General features: G+C 50.9%; 9 protein-coding genes across 9 annotated transcripts; 5 read left to right on the forward strand and 4 right to left on the reverse strand.

The window, feature by feature from the left end:
- Positions 1 to 68: 68 nt before the first annotated feature.
- M436DRAFT_56954 (signal peptidase complex catalytic subunit sec11) lies at positions 69 to 686 on the forward strand (the record flags this gene model as incomplete). The annotated part of the gene is made up of 2 exons (XM_013567835.1): positions 69 to 366; positions 460 to 686. The coding sequence occupies 2 exons, from the start codon at positions 69 to 71 to the stop codon at positions 684 to 686; spliced, it is 525 nt and encodes a 174-aa protein (XP_013423289.1).
- Positions 687 to 1,504: 818 nt separating this feature from the next.
- On the reverse strand, positions 1,505 to 1,796 carry M436DRAFT_56832 (high mobility group box; the record flags this gene model as incomplete). Its single annotated transcript, XM_013567820.1, has 2 exons — positions 1,505 to 1,644; positions 1,700 to 1,796. Coding segments are annotated over 2 exons (237 nt in total), but the record flags the coding sequence as incomplete, so codon positions are not given.
- A 1,662-nt stretch (positions 1,797 to 3,458) lies between these two features.
- M436DRAFT_56941 (patatin-domain-containing protein) lies at positions 3,459 to 8,070 on the reverse strand (the record flags this gene model as incomplete). The annotated part of the gene is made up of 3 exons (XM_013567833.1): positions 3,459 to 4,143; positions 4,196 to 6,533; positions 6,603 to 8,070. 3 exons carry the CDS (start codon positions 8,068 to 8,070, stop codon positions 3,459 to 3,461), a joined length of 4,491 nt encoding a protein of 1,496 aa, XP_013423287.1.
- A 629-nt stretch (positions 8,071 to 8,699) lies between these two features.
- M436DRAFT_56881 (Paf1 complex protein) lies at positions 8,700 to 10,084 on the forward strand (the record flags this gene model as incomplete). The annotated part of the gene is made up of 2 exons (XM_013567826.1): positions 8,700 to 8,961; positions 9,018 to 10,084. The coding sequence occupies 2 exons, from the start codon at positions 8,700 to 8,702 to the stop codon at positions 10,082 to 10,084; spliced, it is 1,329 nt and encodes a 442-aa protein (XP_013423280.1).
- A 1,688-nt stretch (positions 10,085 to 11,772) lies between these two features.
- On the reverse strand, positions 11,773 to 12,042 carry M436DRAFT_9071 (uncharacterized protein; the record flags this gene model as incomplete). Its single annotated transcript, XM_013567770.1, has 1 exon — positions 11,773 to 12,042. A coding segment is annotated over one exon (270 nt), but the record flags the coding sequence as incomplete, so codon positions are not given.
- Positions 12,043 to 12,399: 357 nt separating this feature from the next.
- M436DRAFT_10393 (uncharacterized protein) lies at positions 12,400 to 13,281 on the forward strand (the record flags this gene model as incomplete). Its single annotated transcript, XM_013567773.1, has 1 exon — positions 12,400 to 13,281. A coding segment is annotated over one exon (882 nt), but the record flags the coding sequence as incomplete, so codon positions are not given.
- A 588-nt stretch (positions 13,282 to 13,869) lies between these two features.
- On the forward strand, positions 13,870 to 17,157 carry M436DRAFT_56779 (glycine dehydrogenase-like protein; the record flags this gene model as incomplete). The annotated part of the gene is made up of 2 exons (XM_013567809.1): positions 13,870 to 17,014; positions 17,069 to 17,157. The coding sequence occupies 2 exons, from the start codon at positions 13,870 to 13,872 to the stop codon at positions 17,155 to 17,157; spliced, it is 3,234 nt and encodes a 1,077-aa protein (XP_013423263.1).
- Positions 17,158 to 17,928: 771 nt separating this feature from the next.
- On the forward strand, positions 17,929 to 18,747 carry M436DRAFT_67491 (uncharacterized protein; the record flags this gene model as incomplete). Its single annotated transcript, XM_013567853.1, has 2 exons — positions 17,929 to 18,673; positions 18,731 to 18,747. 2 exons carry the CDS (start codon positions 17,929 to 17,931, stop codon positions 18,745 to 18,747), a joined length of 762 nt encoding a protein of 253 aa, XP_013423307.1.
- Positions 18,748 to 19,261: 514 nt separating this feature from the next.
- Positions 19,262 to 23,581, reverse strand: M436DRAFT_56690 (putative DEAD helicases superfamily protein; the record flags this gene model as incomplete). The annotated part of the gene is made up of 2 exons (XM_013567792.1): positions 19,262 to 19,704; positions 19,783 to 23,581. 2 exons carry the CDS (start codon positions 23,579 to 23,581, stop codon positions 19,262 to 19,264), a joined length of 4,242 nt encoding a protein of 1,413 aa, XP_013423246.1.
- Between the last annotated feature and the right edge of the window lie 272 nt (positions 23,582 to 23,853).

Here is a 23,853-nt window from a genome sequence, read left to right on the forward strand (position 1 = left end):
ACCTCCCGCGAAACCACGCACACCGCACACCTCACATCAAACCTTACACACCGTCAACACCTTCAACAATGTTCTCCTCCCTGACCTCCCTCCAACCCCGCCAACTCTTCACCCAAATCCTAAACTTCGCCCTGGTCCTCAGCACGGCATTCATGCTCTGGAAGGGCCTGTCCATCGCCACCGATTCCTCGTCGCCCATCGTGGTAGTCCTCTCTGGATCGATGGAACCAGCTTTCCAACGCGGCGACTTGCTGTTCCTCTGGAACCGCGGGCAGGATACAAGAGTCGGAGAGGTGGTGGTGTACAATGTCAGGGGCAAGGATATCCCCATCGTGCACAGGGTTGTCAGGAGGTTTGGTGGTGGTAGTGGGTATGTTTGATTCCCCTTCTTTCTCTTCATCTGTCGTTTTTGAGAAGGGGTAAATGCTAATGTGGGTATGCTGCAAAACAGTCCCAAAGCACCTCCCCTCCAACTCCTCACCAAAGGCGACAACAACGCAGCAGACGACACCGAACTCTACGCTCGCGGCCAAGACTTTTTGAACCGCAAGACCGACGTCGTGGGTAGTGTGGTCGGCTACATTCCCTTTGTGGGTTACGTTACTATTCTGTTGGCCGAGTATCCCTGGCTCAAGACCGTGATGCTGGCGTTCATGGGCTTGACGGTCGTCTTCCAGAGGGAATAATATGCCGGGAGAAAACAAGAAGGAGTGGGAAGCAGAAAGCAAGAAAGCGTGTCAGTGCATTTTATAAAGAGGGAGTTCTTGGGTGGCTCACATACTCGAAAGTAATGCCTTTTCTTGAATGGAACAGAGCTGCCATGTCCTACTGCAGCATACGCTATGTCCTACTGCAGAATACCCGATAGTTGCCTTGAAGTCTTTTGTGACATTTACTTTTCGCATACGACTAGACTTAGGACAATGGTGCGAAGAGTTGCAAGCATGCTTCTTCGAGCCAAGCAGGGCGAACAATTGATGAATGGCTACAGGTCGTAGTGTCCTGAACCACCCCTGCAAAGATCACAACACAAGACATCAACTGAGAGAATCTTAAATCATGAGAACAATTGAGCTTTGAATTGCCGCAGGCCTCGTCATCCTCCAATCGAGTGAGGCGCATATAGTAGTAGCTAAACATGAATTGCGCTGAGGGTATTTCCGATAAGAAAGAACACCACAAGTTAGCACCGTCATGAAAATCCGCTTCATTGTCTTTGCTCCAGCTGCAACCCTCCCTTAGCCTTGTCCCCTTGCCCCCCCTTGAAGTTCGTATCCGTTGTAGAAGACATGCGATAAGAAAAAATGATAAAAACTGAAAAGCAATTCCATGTGATAAACAGTAAGACAAGGCCATGAACGAAAAATTAGACGTGACGTTTGATGACTTTGATCATGTCATTGGGATGTGAGGGAAAGTGAGTGGTTTACTCCTCTTCCTCCTCCTCGTCGGCATCGCCGCCCTGGAGTTAAGTCAGCATGATTGTCAAGCATGAACGAGATGCTCAAGAGGAACTTACGGCGGTGTAGGCAGCCTTCTCCTCCTCGTAACGCTTCTTGTCGGCAGCAGCCTTGGCCTCGAAGGGTGCCTTCTGCTTCTCGTTGAGGGCCTTCCACTTCTCACCGAGGATCTTGCCAACATCACCTGTGAATCTTGTTAGTCTTCTGCAAGAGGGTCGAATGAGTAATGCCGAACTTACCGAACTTGATGCCGGGGTTGTCCTCGCGAACCTTCTCGCGGGTCTCGTTGGCGAAGAACATGTAGGCGGAAAGACCACGCTTGGGGGCGTTGGGGTCTGGCGATTGAGTTAGTCACGATGCGCGATCATAAAGTGAAGCGATTGCAGTAGAAACATACCCTTCTTCTTCTTGCCGCCGTCCTTCTTGGCGGTCTTGCGGGTGGTGGCTCTTTCCTTAGGCATGTTGATTTGGTTTAATCTGAGTCGCGAAGTCGAGGTTAGCAAGTTGACGTTTGAATTGGAGTGACGCGACAACTGTGAGGTGATGGGATGGTTGATGTAGTAGTGAGAGACGCGCTTTGGTGAGAGCCGGATGGAAACACCACAACTCCAAAGACGCGTCTCACGGGCGCAATTGAGGACGCCGACGCGTCGATTGGAAGGAAGATTGACATACCGATGTGATTGAAAGAGTTAGATGTGTTGTGGTTGTGTAGAGAACGACTAAAGCGATTGCGTTAGTCTTTGGTGCGAAGAGAGACGACAGCGATGGATGAAGTTGAGAGCGCGTCTGAAGCAAGGAATAGAACGAGACGAGTGACTGAAGGAGCCATCGGATCCTTCTTTCCAGTTGTGTGAAAGAAATGAAGGTGGTTTTTTGATATGGTTGTGAAGCTGTTGATAGTAGAGCCAGCTTGAAGCCGGGAAGACGCGCAGCGCGACACTTACATTTTGTATGAGAGGTCTTTGGTGAGAGAAGCAGTAGAGAGAACTCCAGCGAAGTTGGGTGAGGGGACTCTTAGAGACCCTACAGTTTGGCAGCGCCTCCGCAAGCTGCTGCACGTGACTCCATGAGCCGATCGCGCGCAAGCTTGGTCGCTTGCAACAATGAAACCTTGATACAACCCATTGACACGTCCATCTCACGGCAAACACGTTTGTATGGCATGCGAATTGTCTCTTCACGATGCTATAACATGCAAACACGCGTAAAAATCGTAATCCAGAAGTATTCTTGCCCTTGAATGGTCGCCAAGAAGCAGACATACTGAAGTCTTGGCAGGCAGAGCCCCTCAAATACGCCCGTTGGCAGGGAGAATCGTGGCTGCGAATGGATGGGCAAGTGACGTTTCTCTCCACCTTTCAGCTCTGCATTCCTGAACTGCCAGCCCCCTTCTTGCGTGTTTTTGTTCCGCCTGTGCCTATTCCGTTCACGCGATGTACAGCACATGCGGTGTCACCCAGAAGACCATGTCAGCCAGATTTCTTGTGCAGAAATTATGCAAGATATGCTTGTATGAATTGAATTGACTTTGCCGTTTGATCAAGCTATTGGAAGAGTAGCCTGAGGCCTTCATGGCAACAACAGCCCTAATCTCATGGTGTTCTGGACTCGTTGCTTCCTCTTTCACGCTGCTTGTGGCTTGACATACGCGTTGTTGATACACATGCAACCCATGAAATTGCTCAGCAGAACCTGGGCGTTTTCAAAAAGGTCTGGCAGCGAGGCATTTATCGGCCAGATATCTGATACGCAAGGGCTCGTTGGATAAACATCTTCGTGATCAAGAAATGTCAATAGTGTAGCGACTGAGAAGCACAATGATACCTAAAGTGATCGGTACTTACGGAGAGAACATCATCTTCAGACTTGCATTTTGACGATTAAAACGTTGATTATTGTGATGAAGTCCTTCACTTTCAACATGAAGCGAATTTGAACGAGTGCCTGTAAGAGCGCTGCATTATATGATCATCGCTAGCATACCAGGAACTAAGCTTAGATACTCGCGCGTCTGGGTGCCATGGTTCTTCTCAAGTTCTTTCTCTCCTCCGTCTCCTCCATCACAGGCAACACACCTTCTTCCCTCAACTTGGCCAAGAAGTCTTGACCGTACTTGTAGCCAACCTGGTAGATCTCGTCAAATTTGGCAAACTCAAGCGTACCATAGTTGTCAATTGGAGGACGGAGATACAAGCATCCAGGAGTGGTTTTGGCACGCTCAAGCGCATCAATACTAGACACATATGCCAGACGAGCCTGAATCTCGGAAAGCGTGGGTGGGTTGGGAAATGAGGAAAAAGGGTTCCAACGATTGAAGGAGGCCCAGAACCCGGATAGCGAATCTCCATAGGCCTGCGGGTTATCGTCGTCGAGAGCTCCCACATCAACAGCAAATATGACATCTGCTCCGAGCGACTTCATGTGAGCGACAGTCAGATTGTCGACATAGCCACCGTCAAGCAGCATGTTGCCTTCGTCGCAAAGTGGGGGTAGGAGACCAGCAAGAGACATGGAAGCACGAACGTAGCGCCAAGCGTAGCCACTTGTATGGATCTCAGATCTCGACTTGCTGATGTTCGTGGTGTTGCAGTAGTACTCGAGCCAGAAGTCTTCGATCTGGGAGTCACCAAATGTCTTGAAGATGCCTCGGTTGAATTCGTGGCCGGTTGTGTAAGATGCACTGTAGTCGATTCGTCAGCAGTATTCAACACATCGTAGGTAGGTAAACATACGATGGGTAAGTCAGGTCCAGAGCAAATCGCCACATACTACCCATTCTTCCAGAGAACTTCTTGGCTCGACCATACATCGGGACTACATCGGCATCCCATGCGTAGAGTGCACCGATGAAACTACCAATGGAAGTGCCTCCAACGATATCAATAGGGATGCCAGCTTCTTCCATGGCTTTGATGATACCTACATGAGCAATACCTCTAGCGCCACCACCACCGAGCACAAGACCAACGGACTTGCCGAGAAGACGGCGAGCTAGGCGATGGAAGTCGCCCTTGAACGGAGTCTCGGCCGAGTACAATGGCGTTTGTCGTACCTTCCTGGAAGTGTACTTCTGAATTTCGGCTTGAATGACCTGGACACGCTGTTTGATGGCCGTACTAAGCCTTCTTAGTTGAGGATGAACAGGCTCGACATTGTCACGGAAAGACATGTGAATATGATGATGACTTCCGTTGATCCAGGAACGATCTCTCAGCCATTTGCGTGTAAGTCCAGGATGGCAATACCTCTCGGCGTGTAACAAGACGAGTTCCTTTCTCGCCGTGGTCTTCGTCGTGAGAAGGAAGCGTTCGTATTCACCAATGGCTGGCGAGCCCTCTGCCAGCCCCACAAGCAGGATGCAATCCGCCTGGTTGATACATGTCTGCGTCCAGGGTGACTTGACGTTCGTATCAGCGACATACAGGACCAGCGCAAATTTCTCTTCAAGATCAGCCAGATACTGAGAAAGCTTTAGCTTGCCCATCTTGGTGAATGCGTGTCTACCAAGATGATTCAAGATAGCTGCCTGATTAAGCGAAGTGGTTCTTTGTGGTGTAGCACCAATCTGGTTGAGAGCATTGAGCAAACGGTGACCGAACTCGACTACAGGAACACCCGCAGTGACGGGCAGAATTGCGACGGTGCGCAAGTTCGTAGTCGAAGAAGCCTTAGTACGAGTGGCAATCCTGCTCGTGTCCTTGCCGTGTTCAGAGTTAGGATCCTCAATCAGTGCCCGCATACGAGATGCGATGATTTTTGAGATTTTCATCGTGATGCCAGGGTGTTCATGAGCAAGACTGTTGAAGAGCGACTTGGGGAACTTTGCCAACTCTGTATCACGGATGGCCAACAGTGTACCCGGTCGGGTGGATTCAGTCAGAACTTCAAGCTCTCCCACGCTGTCACCTTGACCGTACTCGCCAATCACTCTCATCTTGTCGTCAGGTCCTTCTTGAATTGCTCTCAATCTGCCATTGAGTACGATGTAGATCGCATCACTTTCCTCTTTCTGGTTGTAAATGACTTGACCGGCATTTACCTGTACCCATTCAAGAGCAAAATCAATATGCAAGATGAGCTTCGGAAGCAGAGTAGTAAGACGCTTAGCTATGGTAAGTAGCACGACCGGGAATCTCTCCACGATTTTCTCTACAGCAGCTCTTGGTAGGAAACCTACATAAACATCTGTCTTAGCGGTGACATCGATGAACGAGCGATATGAGGAGACAGTTCCAAGGTAACCAGCGAGACCGCCAGGCTTAGTCAAGAAAAGACTCTTCTGTCTCCTATTGCGTGTTTTCGGTGGAGGGTTTGGGTTGAGGTTGAGCGAGCTAGGTCTTCGGACAGTGCCCATGTTTCTGCCACCCGCTGATCTGATCGTTTGAGGTTCGTTGTCTAAATCGATACCAGCTGAGGTACCAAAAATATTAGACTCTGCAGCCTCAGACTCCTCGAGAGGTACACTGACGTCAAGGAAACCATCGATGACATAGTAGAGTCCAGGATTACGCTCCCCTTGCTCAACGAGAACAGACCCTTTGGGAAAGAAGACGATCTCGACTTCCTCTTTCATGTCTTCCAAGATGTGCATATTGCCGGCCGCACTGAAGGCCGTCGATGCGACAGAATCAGTCTCGCCATCATTAGGATCAAATGGATCGATGAAGCCGAATGCATTGTTGAAGACAGCCTTTTGTCGTCTGGAATCATAAGACACAAGCTTGGGTGACTGTGGAAGGGAGTCCGTTCTCGAAAGCCCGTCTTTTGCGTTGGTGAGTCCAATGGCCTTATACATGCAATCCAGGATGGATTCTCTGAAGATCATGTCCTCGTCTATGGAGTCTTGACGGCGTAGAGTCTTGATGTGAGCATCGAAAGGATTAAAGTTCTTGCTGGCCAGAGGGCTCATGCCATCCCTTCCGAGTGGTCTTGGGGTCTGGAAGGGCAACGAGTATGGTACCATGTTTCTGCGTCCGCCTTGTCTTGCGACATTGTTGTTATTGGTCAGCAGGTCTCCAGCACTGATACCAGATCTGTCCTTCTCTGGATCAGGCGAACCAGGACTTCGCTCTTGCCCGAGTCTACTGCTGCGCGTCGGCGTGTGGATAGACTCGCTTCTGCCTCCGCCACCACGACGACTGCTAGGCGCAGCCTGTGCATGGAGAACGGCTTCTTTTCGTAGACCGGTTGCTGTCTTCTTTCTTTGACCAGCACGCGGGTTGTGCAGAGCGATACCTTTGGTAATTTCCTCTGGTCCAGTGCGTTCCTTTTCCTTGGTAAATTTACTCTTCAGCCTCTCCATGGCGTCTCCTTTCAAGAAGTCTGGAAGATCATATGCAGTATAGCCATCCATAAGCCTCTCGATACGTAGGACTTCGCCTGTAAGGCCGAGATACTGGTGACCTGTCGCCATTGTAACACGCTGAAGCCGAGTGAGAATGACTTGAACAATATGCGAAGTTGCTTTGGGGTAGACACGGGTAAGTCGCCGAAAAGCAGTCGCAGGAATGATAGCGATTGTGGTATCGACCGAAGCCCTTGCGACGATGTCAGGATGCGCGGATATGTGCTTTGCGGATGGCTTGCGAGAGCCATGGCTGCTAGCTTGTCTCGACTTTGGCTCAGGAGCTGGTTCGTTTGGATCGTTCAATGAGAACGAGGGGACTGCACTTTGAGCAAAGGATGCAGCATCAAGTCCTTGTAGGATAGAACGAGGCTCTGCACTGGCGGCAGTAAGGTTGGGGCTTACAATCGGCGATAGAGGAGTAGCAGCACCGCTATGACGAGTCGAGCGCGGTGTCTGAGGCTGGGCACTATCTCGTACGCTGGAGCTTACATCACCATCCTTCTCATCGTGACGCAGTTTGACATCCTCTGTGAAGAGAGACAGGATAGAAAACAATGAAGACATGGGCGCACCGTTCTTGACTTCGGTCAACAACTGGTATCCTTGATTGCCGTGTATGTGCCCTTCGTCATCAACGCTGGTATCTTCAGGACTAGTCCGGCCAGTAGATGGATCCTCGTCACGGTCCTTGTTCGACTTGACGAAGATTTGCACCAAACCATCCACGACCAGACAGAAGCCGTTCTCCTCTTCCAGTAGTATAGTCTCTCCAGCAATGAGCTTTCTTGTTTGCATAGTGCGAGTGAGCTCGTGGAAGACGGGACGTTCGAGATAACCGAAGACCTTGATAGCACTCAAAAACTCATCGAGATAGTTGGCCAGACCCTGCTTGGAGTCTGTCTCCTGAGTATCTGGAAAGACTTCGACCTGGGGTTCTTTGCGTTGTGGCTCCGGAGGTAGTCGCGAGTACATATTCAGGAAGCGATAGCGGACGACCCAACTAGCGGTCGAGACGAAGAAGATGAGAATGAGTACGACAGTAGTCATGTTGACGGTCAAAGTCAGACTTGTAGACAAAAAAGTAAACAACCATGTCGGCAGAGTGATGGTCAAGAAAGCGATGAACCAGAAAAGAAGGCTGGGCAAGGTGGTAAAGATGGCCAAGATCAAGCCTGCTGCCGAAGTAACAGATGGCGGGTTGGTACCGGGAGGCACAGATGGCACGACAGGTACAGTTGTATTCCGTAAGATGTCCCGCATAGTGTCCGAAGCATTTGAAGCCATTTCAGAAGCCATATATTCTGGGTTGTTGGTAACGAGAGGGGTTGCAGCAATTGATGTACAATTAGAGTGAGTTATTGCCCGACGATGGTGACAAGGAGAGTCAAGACATGACAGTCTGCATTTTGGAGAAAGGATTCGGCACTTTTACAAAGAAGAGTGAGTGACATGGACCCAGGTAGATAGGAGTTGGCCTGTTTGCTCGCAGTATAAGACACGTTGTCTTGGCACCGATCTGGCATGCGCGATTGGCAGAGGGACTTGCAAGCATCCTTGACCTTTGCACTTTTTCTGCAGATATAAACATATAACACAGCCTCGAAGGGCATTGTGATCCTACAAAAAACACATCGGTAGCGACATGTTTCCTATAGAACTAATAAGTTGAGTTGATGTTGTGCATAGCATGTGCATCATAACTTCAGTAGAGCGGGCTGGCGTCGTATAAGATTCACTACATGTTCAATAGAAACTCCTCCAGGTGTCGGCGCATCGCGACTTTATGGCAGTCGCAACCAAGTGAAGTTGATTGCGACTTTCTCAAAGACATCCTCGACGTCTACCACATACATCCACTCCGAGTGTAGATCAGAGTCGTTGCAGTGAAGATGGCCTCTGGACGCACAGAACGCGTCTATCACCAAGACTACATTGCGCGCATCAGATACTCCAACACATTACCACCACCTCCGAATCCGCCAAAGCTTCTCGACATCCCTGGAACTGGCATCGCCTCGAACAACTACACATCAGCTTCCTATGCCTTGAAGCTTGCGCGAGAGCAGCCTCTCAACATCGAGGCCGATGCCGAGCTTGGAATGCCCATTGACCTCGTCGGTCTGCCAGGTGTCTTTGATGGAGATGAGAGCGGTATGTCCATAGTCGAATTTTGCCCGAGCACAAAGACTCAGACTGACGTGCCACAGCTATCATGGCCCAAGATCCTCCGCCGCCGCTTCACCCCAAAGACCGAGCACTTCTCAAGCCCCTGTCAGCACTCGGAAAGCCGACAGCAATGAACTCGGGTGTCAGTTTCCTTCGCAGAACAGAATACATCTCGTCCAACGCTGCCGCCGTCCAACGTTTCGAGTCGAGTACCTCCAAAGATCTCCTGCGTGTGCGCAACGATCCCAAGCGCCGCAAGCCTCCGACCGTCAATCGCGACGACCCCATCAACATCATCAGATCCCTCGTCAAGGGCTTTGACCTTGCCTACCCTGAAGATGCTTACACTGGCCCCGACTCGGAAACAAACATTCGTGGTGCTCCCATTACCGAAGCCGACAGAAGTGCTTGGAAGAAGCCAAAACACCCTACCAACCCCAACTTGACCCTTTTGGATTCATACCCTCTTCTTCCCGACATGGACGCCTTACCCATGACTGGCGAATACCAGATCGTCAAGTTCAGCACCAACCCAGTCGCCCAATCAGATTCCTACGACCACCGCCTCGATACAGCACTATTGCGACCACTTGGCGCAGACCTCGCCTTGCTCGAAGAGCGCATGGATGCCCACAAAGCTGACCCAACTATGCCCAAACCCCTGCCCGAGTGGGACTACGACTTGTTCCTGGCAGAGGACGAAAGCTCAGTCCGTGGCATCAAGCGCAAGTTCGATACAAACGATGCTCAGAACGACGACCCCTCACTCTACGACAACGAGGCAGACGGTGAAAGCTTCTTCCTGTTCCAGCGTATCCGTGAATACGAGACATACCAACAGGCCGGTGACGCCGACAACGCATATGCCGATACGGTCGCTCTCGCTCTGCACGACACTGGCGACCGTCTTGAAAAGGGTGCCTATTTCTATCCCATCAAACAGCGAGCCAACCTCCGTCCGAAGCGTAGGACAGCCGGAGTACTTGAGGAGGGCCGCGTCGAGCACGTTGACGTGCTGCATGTCAACGTCAGAGATTCCAATCCAGATGAAGTCAGCATGCGCGAGGATAACCAGGCTAAACTCGACCCTACCACTGAGAGCGTATAGAGCAATAGTTGTTGCAACATTTAGACCCAAAAAGACGTTTTTTAGCAACCCTTTACCTCTCCACTCTCTCCACATAGGCTAACGCGCAAACTCTGTCCGTACCAAAACCCAGGAAGAAGCCTCTTAAAGGACATGCTGATACGTAACAATCTAGGTCTCGCGGCTATGTAGAATTTATCGATGCACATGCGTTGTACACGGCGAGTATGAGTACCCATATTTACATCTACATCCCATCGTTGAGCGCTTGAGATACCGAAGCAGAATCACAATGCCGTCTCTCCAGCACCCTTGTCACAGCCGTGGCGTGTACAAGATTGAGAAGCTAAGCGTGAGGGATTTGCCACACTCGGTCCGGATGGTGCTGCTACTGAGATGTAGTCTCGAATCGAAATTACCAAGAGAAGAACGGAGATGAGGGGGGCCTCGGGTCCATGGACCACAAAAGTGTGATCATGTATCCACAACAAGCTGAAAATGATAAGTGATTATCTTAGGCGTGAGATACAGGGGTCTCATGAAGGATCACAAAATGTCGAACGAGTCATGGCATTCTTCGACGACACCGAAGATAATGAGCTGCGTTAAAAGAGTTCGCTGTGCGGAATGAATCATGTTCGTGCTTGATCCAGAGCACACTCAAGAACCAGGTACATGGGCCTGCACCGAGGAATATGCTCTCCGGGCTTGCAGAGCTGTATTTATTTCTCAATGATTAGGTACTCACTGGGGAATTCGAGAGACGTGCCCTGCATATCACGGGCCTGATGACTTTCTTGCCTGGCAAGTGTTCTTGTACCATTCTTGCTTTGTGAGAATAGTGACCATGAACATCACCACGGCTATATGACATGTCTGCTTGTGGTCGTCAGCGCGGTGGCAATTTGTTGACGGACGACAAGTCGAAGGTGGATGGTGCAAGAATTGAGAGGTCAAGACTGAGGTCAGCAGCGAAGTTAGTAGCGCAATGCTGTTTGTCGACAGTCATCCTTATGATTAGAGTGTATTGGCGTTGTGTGTTCAAGAAGGTATTTCCATATGGTGAATGAGCCGCGGAATCATTTGTCATCGATCAAGGTAGTGAGAAGACGGACTGTGATTTAGATGTACTCATGCTTTTGACTCCGTCCCACCAAGTGCTGAATTAAATACCCTCTTGACCTAACGCCGACGCTAATGCAAGTGAAAGTGAAACCAACGGACTCAACATCATGGTATCAGACCGACTGCTGCAAGATCCGTTTTTCCTTCCAGGCTCGGTTGAGTTTCTCTTTGCGTGCTTGCTCTGCCGAGTTCTTCTGCTTCTTCCAATCGTCAGATTGCATAAAGTCCTCCCAGTCTTGGTCGATGTCATTCTCGTCCGCAATGTTTTCTTCATCGGCGTGCCATTCGTCGTCTGCAATACCCATCTCGTCCAGTATATCTTCGTCGTCATCAAAGTATGCTCTTCGCTTCTCGGCGCCAGCCATGTTGGCGAAGTAGGTTTGTGTGGCACTGGGGACCTGCTGCTGCCACTCAGTAGGTAAAGTCGACGGGTCCAGTACAGATGATAGTTGTGTAAGATCGTCCCATCTGAGGGGTCTTTTCACCTCTTGTTGCTCCTTGACGGGTGCGTCTTTCATGACGACGTCGGGCACAGGTGCTGTCGGCGTTGGCCGTAGCTGTTGGCTTGCATCGCGTCCAATATCCTTGAACCCCCTCTTGACACCATCTGATCTGTCTTTGTTCAGGTTGAGACTGATCATGTCGGAGTTTTCTGATCGCTTCTTCTCGGAGCGTGAGTTGCGAACAGCGGCGGTGGGGTTTCTGGTGATTTGCTTCATCTCCTTCATACGCTTGCGGTGTTGGTGCTCATAGCTGTTTTCGTGGACTTCGAGTTGTGTGATTCTGTCGTAGCCTTTGCTACACAATTCGCAGTAAAAGTTGCGGCGCAATTCGCGAGCGCTTTCGGTCTGCGACGACGATTAGGGTGGACGAATGCGAGAGGGGACGAGGTGGTGTACCTGCGCGCTGGGCAGGGCGGTTGATCGCTGCGAGTATGTTAGCTACCCGATACATTATGCGACAGATATTAGACATACTGGACCCATGACGAGTGATTGATGTGCTTGTTGTTAGAGATGGAAGAGGATTGTCGTGCACACGAAGCCAAAGCTCAATCGCGAGGCCGAAGCCCAGATAGATCCGCAGATGCAGCTAGAGATAAGATAAGGCGTGCAGCTGGTAAGCAATAACATGTGCAACGCTGATTCGTGGACCATCCTGTTTCACGCAAGATGAACACGCACGTCAACGACCTCGAGCGGGAGCCGTCTCTGCTCGAACTCGAGCCTTCGCCCATCGAGGAAGACTTTCCCTCAAATTCCTACTTTCCTCCAGCCTCGGATGACAAACCGCTCGACCATGACACAATCAAGCCAATCCAACGGACCTCTACCCTAGGTCTGGATGCACATTCGCCTGTCTGGTATCTCACACGCATCCACAAGTACTCGAGTTACGCCTTCTCCGTCTTCACCGCTTTCCATGTCGCCAACACGGCTCTTATCCCCCTTGCCACACGCTCAGTCGCCAGCTCCGAACCCTATCTCCTGCTCACTCGTCCTTACTACCAGTCGCCTATCGCCGAGCCCTTCATTGTTGTCTTGCCCTTGATCGCCCACATTGGTAGCGGTGTAGCCCTCCGCCTGTACCGTCGCAAGCAGAACCTCAGGAGATATGGCGCAGAGAACAGGACAGACAGGCGCATGGTCGCATGGCCAAAACTGTCCGGCACCAGCGCCCTAGGATACGCTTTGGTACCACTGGTCTTTGGCCACGCCTTTGTCAATAGAATCATCCCTCTGTGGTACGAGGGTGGCTCTAGCAGCATCAACTTAGGCTATGTCTCACACGGCTTCGCCAAACACCCCGCCGTGTCTTTTGTCGGCTTTGGCGCTCTTGTCACCATTGGAGTTTTCCACTCTGTCTGGGGTTGGGCTAAGTGGCTCAATTGGTCACCATCACAAGTCACTCAGGGAGGACCAGAGGGTCAACTCCTCAGGAAGAGAAGATGGTATGTCGTCAACGCTGTCAGTGCTGTAGTCAGTGCACTCTGGCTCGCTGGCGGTATGGGCATCGTCGGCCGCGGCGGTGCAGTTGGCGGATGGGTTGGCCGCGAATACGACGCGCTGTACAGCCATATTCCTCTGATTGGCCACTACATGGCTTCTTCGTAGTAGATGTCGGATTCTGTTTTCTTCTCTGTACTCGTCAAATACCCATCTCAGCGCAATTTGATCAACTGGTTTACAAGCAATTCGTTTCTCGTGCTCGCGCCGACCTTCCTTTCAAGGGTAAAAAGATCGAGTAAGATGGTCCCCGGACCCCTCTCTTATCGACGAATGTGGGGCGGGAAACGCACCTGTTCGGCCCGTGTCCCGGCGAACGAGTCGCGCGCCCTGCACATTCAGCCATTAAACTTCGTTATCTGAAGGAGCACCAAGAAAGTAAGGTGGCTCAACCTGCATGTGGTGCCGTTTGGCGAGTCTCGTGAAAAAAATGTTGGCGTAGACAGATCAATGACTCTTTCTTCTGTCTCTCTTGCATCGTCTTACTTCTATTTCTTTGTTCAAACCAACCACTCGGGTGAAGCAAGCTCGAGCCGAGGCCTCGCGTCATACACTCGTTTGCTCCAACACGATTGCTTGTTTGCTATCTGTAATATTCGCAGAGGCGAAAGACAGTAGGTATATCTTCTGGTCGTTCTTCCAACAAGAACGCAGTCTGACAGACATCAGTCCAGTATGCAGCAATCACTGGTCGCTGCCGCAAGGCTACGATCCACCACACTGTGCCGAGGCCAAGTCTCCGCTATTGCGAGCAGGCGATGCCTCAACTTGTCTGCCAGAAGACAAGTACTCCAGTCCAACAAGCATGTCCGCCCTGCGCAGTTTAGACCCTTCTACTCGAGCACCGCCGCCGAAACAAAAATCGACAGCGAAGGCAATGCCCAATCCACTCTCTTTGCGCCTCTAGACACATTCGCTCGTAGACACATCGGTCCCTCGCCTGATGATACTATTGAGATGCTCAAGGTCCTGGATCCTCCAGCAAAGTCCTTGGACGAGTTTGTCACCCAAGTCTTGCCTGGAGACATCCTGTCGTCTCGCGATCTCAAGATTGAAGGGCCCACAAAGTATATCAAGGGTCAAGCTCAAGAGACGAGTACAGAGGGTTTCTCAGAGAGTCAGTTGATCGATAGACTGAGAGAGATTGCTAGTGGAAACAAGGTCGTGAGAAGTTACATTGGTTGCGGCTACGCAGGCACCCGTGTGCCAGAAGTCATCAAGAGAAACGTCCTTGAGAATCCTGCCTGGTACACGAGTTACACTCCTTACCAACCTGAAATCAGTCAGGGAAGATTGGAGTCTCTGCTCAACTACCAAACCATGGTCTCCGATCTGACTGGACTGCCAATTTCCAACGCATCCGTTCTCGATGAGCCGACCGCCGCAGCTGAAGCCATGACACTCTCCATCAACGCCCTTCCTTCAGCACGTCAGAAGCGTCCCAACAAGGTCTACCTTGTCTCGCACCTATGCCACCCTCAGACCATCGCCGTTCTGGCCTCTCGCGCAGAAGGCTTCGGTGTCAAGATCGAGGTTGATGATATTCTCAAGGATGGAAGCAAGAGAGTGGAAGAGATTGGTGAAGACTTGGTTGGTGTTCTAGGACAATACCCTGACACTCTTGGTGGTGTTCAGGACTTCAAGAACCTTTCCGAGAAGGTACACAAGCTCAAGGCAACCTTCGCCGTAGCCACCGATCTGCTGGCTCTGACCGTTCTTACTCCACCAGGAGAGTTCGGTGCAGATGTCGCTTTCGGAAATGCTCAGAGATTCGGCGTACCATTCGGCTTTGGTGGTCCTCACGCTGCTTTCTTTGCCTGCAGCGAACAACACAAGCGCAAGATTCCCGGTCGTCTGATCGGTCTTTCCAAGGACAGACTGGGCGACAAGGCTGCTCGTTTGGCTCTGCAGACCCGTGAACAGCACATTCGTCGTGAAAAGGCTACCAGCAACATCTGCACTGCTCAGGCTTTGTTGGCTAACATGAGTGCCATGTACGCTGTCTACCACGGACCCGAAGGTTTGAAGGCGATCGCCCACAGAGTCATCAACTCTACTCGCGTGGTTGCAGAGGCTGCTTCGAAGAGCGGATATACGATCGAAACTACTGGCCCACTGTTCGACACTGTTGTTCTCTCAGGAGGACCCATCTCTGGAAAGGCTGGCGATTTTGCAAAGCTGGCTGAGCAAGAGTACAAGACAAACCTCAGAGTCATTGACGAGGACCGCATCGGTATCACTCTGGACGAGACCGTCGAGAAGGAAGACCTCCAGGCTATCGTCGATCTGCTCTCGGGTGCTGCTAAGTCGTCCGATATTACTGTCGACAGCCTTGTCGAGGAGATCGGCTTGTCAGCAGCCGATGCTGTCTCTCATGTTCCTACCGAGCTCCGCAGAAAGAGCTCGTTCTTGACGCACCCTGTTTTCAACACACACCATTCTGAGACCAACATCCTCCGCTACATCCACCACTTGCAGTCCAAGGATCTCTCTCTCGTTCACTCCATGATTCCCCTCGGATCTTGCACCATGAAGCTCAACGCTACAACCGAGATGATCCCCATTACCTGGCCTGAGTTTTCGAACATTCACCCTTTCGCCCCTACTGAGCAGACCAAGGGCTACAAGACCCTGATCGATGAGCTCGAGGCTGACCTTGCTGAGGTCACTGGCTTCCACTCGGTCTCATTACAACCCAACTCAGGCGCCCAGGGCGAGTTTACCGGTCTTCGTGTCATTCGCAAGTACCTCGAGCAACAACCAGGCAAGAAGCGTGACATCTGTTTGATTCCGGTTTCTGCTCACGGTACCAACCCTGCTAGTGCAGCCATGGTCGGCATGCGCGTTGTGACCATCAAATGCGAGGCCGGTACCGGAAACTTGGATATGGCAGACCTGAAGGCCAAGTGCGAAAAGCACAAGGAAGAACTTGGAGCCATCATGATCACTTACCCTAGCACTTTCGGTGTGTTCGAGCCCAAGGTCAAGGAGGCTTGCGATTTGGTTCACCAGCACGGCGGCCAAGTTTACATGGATGGCGCGAACATGAATGCACAGATTGGTCTCTGCTCACCTGGTGAGATTGGTGCTGACGTCTGTCATTTGAACCTTCACAAGACCTTCTGTATTCCTCACGGTGGCGGTGGCCCTGGTGTTGGCCCAATTGGTGTCGCAGAGCATCTCGCGCCTTTCTTGCCCGGTCATCCTCTGGTCAAGACCGGTGGCGCTCAGGCCATCGCACCCATCAGTGGTGCACCTTGGGGTAGTGCCAGCATCTTGCCCATCAGTTGGGCTTATGTCAAGATGATGGGCGCTCGCGGTCTCACACATGCCACCAAGATCACCCTGCTCAACGCTAACTACATTCTCTCTCGTCTGCGCCCTCACTACCCCATTCTCTACACTAACGACAACGGCCGTTGCGCCCACGAGTTCATTCTGGATATTCGCAAGTTCAAGGAGTCTGCCGGTATCGAGGCCATTGATGTCGCCAAGCGCCTTCAAGACTACGGTTTCCACGCGCCGACAATGAGCTGGCCCGTTGCAAACACACTCATGATTGAGCCCACAGAATCCGAGAGCAAGGAGGAGCTCGACCGTTTCTGCGACGCATTGATCTCCATCCGCAGGGAAATCACCTTGGTTGAAAAGGGCAAGCAGCCCAGAGACGGCAACGTGCTCAAGATGGCACCTCACACCATGAAGGACATCATCACCTCCGACTGGGAGTCGAGACCATACACTCGTGAGACAGCAGCTTATCCTCTGTCTTGGCTGAAGGAGAAGAAGTTCTGGCCTAGTGTCACCAGACTTGATGATGGTAAGTCAAAACTTGATGTTTTGTGGTTTTGCAAACATGACTGACCAGAAGTAGCATACGGAGACATGAACCTCTTCTGCACCTGCGCACCTGCAGAGACATTCGAAGACATGACCGGTGCCGCTGCACCCATGCCTACCTAATCTTCTCCTTCTTGATCTTTAACTGTTTTGCTTTCCATTTTCAGCGACGGGTCTTCAACGACCTCATATGCCTGGCTCTCGAACGAAGCCATGGCAGATCTTTGCATACGGACGGTGTTTTTCTTTTCTGTTATCACGAACTTTATGGCATCTTCAACGAGGCAGCGTTTGATTTTTTTTTGCGTGGTGGCAGATACGGATGAGGAGCTGTGCTTTCTACAGACGATCGAAATAAGGAATGATTTTACTCTTCGTTTTAGTCTCTTACCTGCATTCCTGAGTTGTGCTGTTGTGGAGTTGACCAAGCATTTGTAGGAGCAGAAAGCGCGAGTCGTCGGCACACTGACTGCGCGGCCTTCTAGAGGTAGGGACGATGCACCTTGTTTACATGCGACTTTCAATATTCCTCGCCGATCGCTGATCACATGCGTGTTTTTTGCTTGTAAGTGCCAGTTCAGCCTTCCTTACCCAAAGCCAATTCCCATCTCAAAAGTTCAACTTCAACTAGCGTCCCTTCCACTTACATTAGCATCTCCATCTCAACTTCCTCTTCTCAACTTTCCTCAACCTCTCTTGAGTTCTCTCTTCCGTCTCGCGTCCTCAGTCAGTACGCTCTTCCGCACATCAAACTTTCCTCTTCCGTCTTGCCCTTTCAGCCTCGATCACACTCTGCAACTGCTGTCCGGCTCGAATCGAATCCACTCCTCGGCATCCTTCGTCCCCAAGCACTGAAAACTCTCTGGACCACAGGAGGCAAGATCTGAAGTCGACATGTCTGCTCCAAAGCCATCTTCCACTGGCACTGTCAATCCTGCTGAGAAATCCGAAGTTGGCGGCACTTCTTTCCTCGACCTGCCACTTGAGCTGCGTGAGATGATATACGATCTATGCGTACCAAAGAAGCGGGGCACACAGTACTTCTGTTTGCCCGTCCAGCCTCAGTCCAAGCCTGTAGTGGTGGGAATCGGCCTGTTGAGATGTTCAAAACAAATCTACAATGAAATCTCTCAGCGCTTGTGGCTCTGGAAAGCGATCTGGCAAGTTTCCTTTGCGCACCCTCCTAAACAAGCGGAACTTAGTACCGTTTTAGACTGTTCACTTGCCATGTCTAGTCTTCACGATCTAGCGATTGCAAAGATTCAGGATCTCCATATTAAATTCAGCATAAACACCAGTACCGATGCGACGCTCAGAGTCTGTGGCTTGGAGGTACTGCTGAAGCTCAAGTCACTTTGGATCCTTTCAATCTTCATCGAGTTGACGACCAGTCCCAATGATCCTCCAATCAGAGGAGCGAGTGATCTTGAGAACCTGCCCTTAGTCACCGGGCTCGTAATTCGTGTCCTTTCACATATTCCCACCTCCATTAAACACGTAGGATGGCACATCTACCATGGGTCCATCCCGAGGAGAAAGTATTGCCCCTTCCTCCAGCACCTCGCCTCACAGTATGAGTCTCTGAGAGGATCGGCCTACGCATCTCAACAAACACAAGCCCAAGCCCAAGGAGATCTTGGTCAGTCATTGCGATTTGAAAAACCATAACAGTTTGTACTGACCATTACAATCATAGTCGACTACGGACGTTGAACTATCAACCCACCAATGCACACACGAAGCAACCTACTCCGATGATGAACTGATGTCGACATTGCTACCGCTCAAAAGTTCCATTAACAGACTTTGCTACAGCCATTGAGGGCCAGAGAAGGCAGTCTGCACTTTGCTCTGAGACGATATCGCCGAGAAGGAATTGAGAAAGATGATGATATGCTCAAGAAGGCGATTGCTACTATGGCTACTTGACAGAGACACATTCATGTATCCTATTTGCTGATTGCTCTTGCCAACTCGTTTCCTTTCTAAGCTCCTTCCACAGACTTTACTGTAGAAGACCATGACGACGCATGTGCACGAGACTCTCCACTCCAGAACATCGGACACAAATTTGATCCGAGTATACATGTCCACTCAATTAAGTGCATCAATAACTTCTCGAATCATCAGCGAAGCTGGCGCACAAAATCATTCCTCAAGTGAGAAAAAGACATGACACGAGAAAACTGTACTTTTCACAGCTATACAAAACCCCCTTCCTCTCCATCTACAACATCTCCACATCCTCCTCCTCATCAGCCATCCCCTCATCCTCAGCATAAACTTCCTCATCTTCATCCTCCATCTCCTGATCCCTATTCTCACTAACCGGCGGCAATTGTCCTTCGCCCCTCTTGATAGCTTCAACCTTTGCTTTCGTCATCTCAAACACATACTGCCCCAAATGCTCCACTCCCTCCATTTCCGCGATATTTCCTTGTTGCTCCACAGCTCGTTGAGTAGGGAACATTTCTCCCGTAGACAGAGTGAGGGCAGCAGGGCGGGAAAGCAGAGAAGCAAAGGCTGTGGAGAGGGAAGGTACAGAGGTAAACACGCTGCGGCGACCCAGGATGTAGAGACCTAAACGTGCGCGGGAGAGTGCGACGGTCAAGCGGCGGATGTCGCGGAGGTAGCCAGGTTGCGTGGTGCGTGTGAGTGAGAGAATGATATCTGTTGTTTTTACTCTGTTAGCACTTTCCCTTCATTCCTTCCTTTTGTTCTGGCAGGGTAAAGGCGAAGGCAACTTACAATCATTCTGCTCGCCCTGATACTTGTCCACCGTGCTAACCTTGCCCGGCAACCCAAACATACGATTACTCTGACAGCGATGCTTAAGCACATCCCTGACCAACGCGCGTTGACCCGCATAAGTCGTCAGTATCGAAATCTTCTCCGCTGGATAACCCAACAACCTCATGTACATGTAAATAGCAACCGCATACTCTGCCTCTCCCAGATTCTGAATGAAGTGAGGAGAAGGTTCAGTTTCACCTTTGCCTTTGTAATCAGGAACATCGATGAATTGATAATCAAACGCAAACCCAGCATTCGCTTGCAAAAATTGCGGTGAGGAGGTTACCAGAGGCAGGTTGCCTAAGCTTGGGTATCGCCATTTATACAACTCAGCAAGCGAAGGTCTCGCACGACCCTGCTGATCGAGAGTTATGGTCGGCACACCCAACCTCACCAGCCTCAAAAACAAACTCTGCTCCAAATTCGCATACTGTCGGAACGCCAGATTCTGCACTACAGGAGAGTTTTGCAGGTGATCTCCCACAAGCACTACACGTTGCAACTTCATCTCTCCATCGCGAGGTTTTTGGAGTGCGAGCGGGATGAAATTCTCAATCTCGGTGACTTGGGCTGCTTCTTCCATGATGATGTTGTCGTAGCGGAATCCCAGGTCTGAGATTTCTTGGCGGCGCATGGCGGCGTGAGTAGATGTCATGGCGATGATGCGGGCTTCTTTGATGAGGAGGTAGTTTGCCTTGTCGCGGGCGGTGCGCAGGATCTCAAAGGGGCGGGTGTCGGCGAGAGAGGCAAAGATGTGGTCGAGATGGTTGTTGCAGCCTGAGGCTACATCGACCAGTTCTTCGCGAGAGGCAGTGGCTGGGAAAAGTGGTTGAGGGGCGTTGGCAAAGTATGCGTGGAAAGGGAAGGTATCGATAATCTGTTGCGGTTCTGCTCCTGCGTTCACGGCGTCCCAGTATTTTGTCCAGGCGGGCTTGACGTAGACTTGGTTGAAGTAGTCGGCAGTCTCGCAGCTGCTGCCGTGAGCACCGGGGGCGCCGATGCTAGCAGCCAGTCGACTGACTTCGTACAAATGCACACCGGCGTTCTCCATGAAAGACTCAACACGGCCATGCTTACTGTAGCTTGCCTCGGTCTTGAGTTCTTCCTCGCCGTGTCCGAGTCTGAGAAGATGACGCTCATCGATATCTAGAGCTGTTATCTTCTGGAAAAGCTGATTGAGCGCTTGATTACTATGTGCAACAAGCAATGTGCGTTGTTCAGGGAAGTTGTGGTAGATGTTGTTGATGATTTGTGTTGCGACATCAGTCTTGCCGGTTCCAGGAGGACCGACAATGACAGTCAGACCCGGTTGAGTTCCTGATGTGATTGCCTCGATCTGTGTAGGTGTGAAGCGTACACTGTTTAACTTAGGTGCATCAACAGGGTATGGACCAGGGTTTGCAGGCTTGTAAGTTCCGACCTTGACAGCTTCCACGGCAGGAGCTGGCGTGGCTTCGACTTGTTCACGCTTGCGCCTTTTACTGGGTCTAGCCTCTGCAGGTGGTACTACTGTGGTCTCGAGCACATATGGCGGAGGAAAGCTCGAGTTCAGCTTTGCATCCGGCTCGACAGTCTTGCCAGGCAATGACTCAACCAAGTGCTGCCAATCCAGGAACGTATCCCGATAGTCGATAGAGCTCAGTCTGTTTGGCAAGCGCTGGTAAGTTGCAGCAGCCGGATCACTGTAACCAAGGAACACTTCCTGCAACCATTGAGGAGCGGGTACATCAGACAAAGCCAAATGCTTGATGGAGTCCAAAATAGACTTGAAGTTATTCTCGCGACCTTGGCGTCGCACAAGAAGGTTGATAGTCTCGAGAACATCCGGCTTGCCCTTGTCTGTGCGTTCTTTGTCTTGCTGATACGCGACAGGATCGAGTTTGAGCAGAAGTCTTCGTTGACGTCCGCCTCTCGAAGCCGCGCCGTTAGTTTGAGCCTGGGATTGTTCGCGCAGCACGCGACCGTTCTCGTCAAGCACATTGATAACTTCGGCAGAACGTACATGCTTGACACCATGTCTGTCTGCTACATCGGCCAATTCAGATCCACCATTACTGAAGACTGATGTTGTGTCTGCAACCTGGACGGACACCAAGAACACCACGTCGCCTGACCGTAGTGTCTCCCACTCCTTACGAATGTTGGGACCCAAGCGGCTTACATCGAGAGTCACCTCCACCTCTACCTTAGAAGGATGAAGTTCCGAAACTTTGGCAGGTGCGACATCAATGAGAGCAGGTTTCGTGATGGGGATAGCCATCTTGGAGAAGCCGTCAAACTTGGTGGTTGGTCCGGCTTTTCTAGGTTGTAACCTCTTGACAGTGTCCTCAATATCCTTGCGGATCTGATAAAAGGCTTCCGCTCTGTACAAGACAAACGATCTCCACAAGAAGTCTCCCATGGTCAGATATTGGAGGTTCAACTTTGGAATAGCCAACGGTCTAGTTCCATTATAGCTCTCGTTGCGAACAAAGGCGGAATCGTAGATTGTACTTTCAGTAGGAACGACAGCCATGTTTTGCATGATCTGCTGATACATGGGCACACTTTCATGGGCAGAAAGAAGGATCTCCATGTAGAAGGTACGGTCGCGCGTGACGAGAGTTGAGCTAGGGTAGTCGGTCCGGGAGCCGAGCAGACGGCATAGCTCAATGACCTCGTCGTCAGACAAAGAAGTCAAATGGCTCTGTAGATCGTCTCTGGTAGCTAACGAGGCAAAGTTGGCCAGAACCAAAATCTTTAGCTTGTTCTGGAAGTGCTTGAACGAGACTCTCTGCAGTTTCGTCAAAGCGGCGTGATGTTGTTGATTGAATTCGAGAGGGGTGTACTGTCGGCCGCTGTGGTCCTCGATGGGGAAGGTAGTGTAATGTTGAAGAAGGTTGTAAAGATCGCGTAAAAGAGCATTGCCCTCATCGGCGTACATGGGTGAGAGCTTGATTACGGACAAGGCATTGAGGTCCTGTAGCAGAGTGTTGACAAAACGTCTGGTTGGCAATTGACTCTGCAGATCGGACAGCAATTCAATAAAGCGCTCACAGTAAAGGATGTTATCTGAACGAGATTTGGAGGTTGTGTCGTACAGGCGGTCGAAGAAGTCGAGGGTCAACGAGTACAGCCATGATCTCTCAAAGCGTAGGCGAGCTTGAGTGGGAGCATCTGAAGCATCATATCTTTTGTTCGCCGCTCTCCACGCCTTTTGTAGTTGTACAGCCTTTTCCAAGTGTGCATCTCTTGCTTGTTCGCTATGCAGATTGTGCCAAACGGCGATATTGACCAGCGGGGCGCACTCCTTCCTGACAATACCACTATCGAGAGATTGGTATGCGATGATGATGAAGGTGAGGAGATGTGTTCGGAGGGTGGTTGGGATGGTCGTGTCGATGGTCATGGACAGTACGCGACGGAACAAGGACGAGAAGTTCTCCGAGTAGATTTGGAAGCAGTCCCATACGGCAAGACCTTCGCGGCGCTTCACATTGACCAGCATAACCAGCAGCAGAACGTGGTGATTCGAGGCATCGTCGGTGTATCCAGGCCAGAGGTATAGGTCCAGCAGCTGCAGTTGTTCCAGCAATAGCAGCGAGCCAAAGTCTTCTTGTTCCAATTGTGTCCACAGCTCTTTCTCAATCACATCGCGCTGGACCTTTGGCTGCTTGGTCTTGTTAAGCCAGTGCTTGCGGGCCAGCTGTGCATAGTGGTTGTCGCCAGTCAGGTCGTCGACGGTCGGGCGGCTGGTTCCTTGTATGTCGGCCATGTTTGTCGCGACTATCTCATTCTGTGTCCTAACGCGACCCTTTCTAGACAGCTGAGAAGACCTGGAAATGTAGATGGGAGTGATTTCGGAGCTGTCGCGTTTGTCGCTATCTAAATTGAAACTTCTTGAATCAAACAGCCCCGGAACACGCCAAGTCCATTGACGTCTTGGTGGCTTTCTCCAGTTGCTTCTTCGTATCTCTGCAACACTCCTCAATAATGGACATTCTTATGCTCTCAGAGACGAATCATGAGTTTTGGTATCTATCTGCT

The sequence above is a fragment of the Aureobasidium namibiae genome, assembly GCF_000721765.1.
Source record: "Aureobasidium namibiae CBS 147.97 unplaced genomic scaffold scaffold_22, whole genome shotgun sequence".
NCBI lineage: Eukaryota > Fungi > Ascomycota > Dothideomycetes > Dothideales > Saccotheciaceae > Aureobasidium > Aureobasidium namibiae.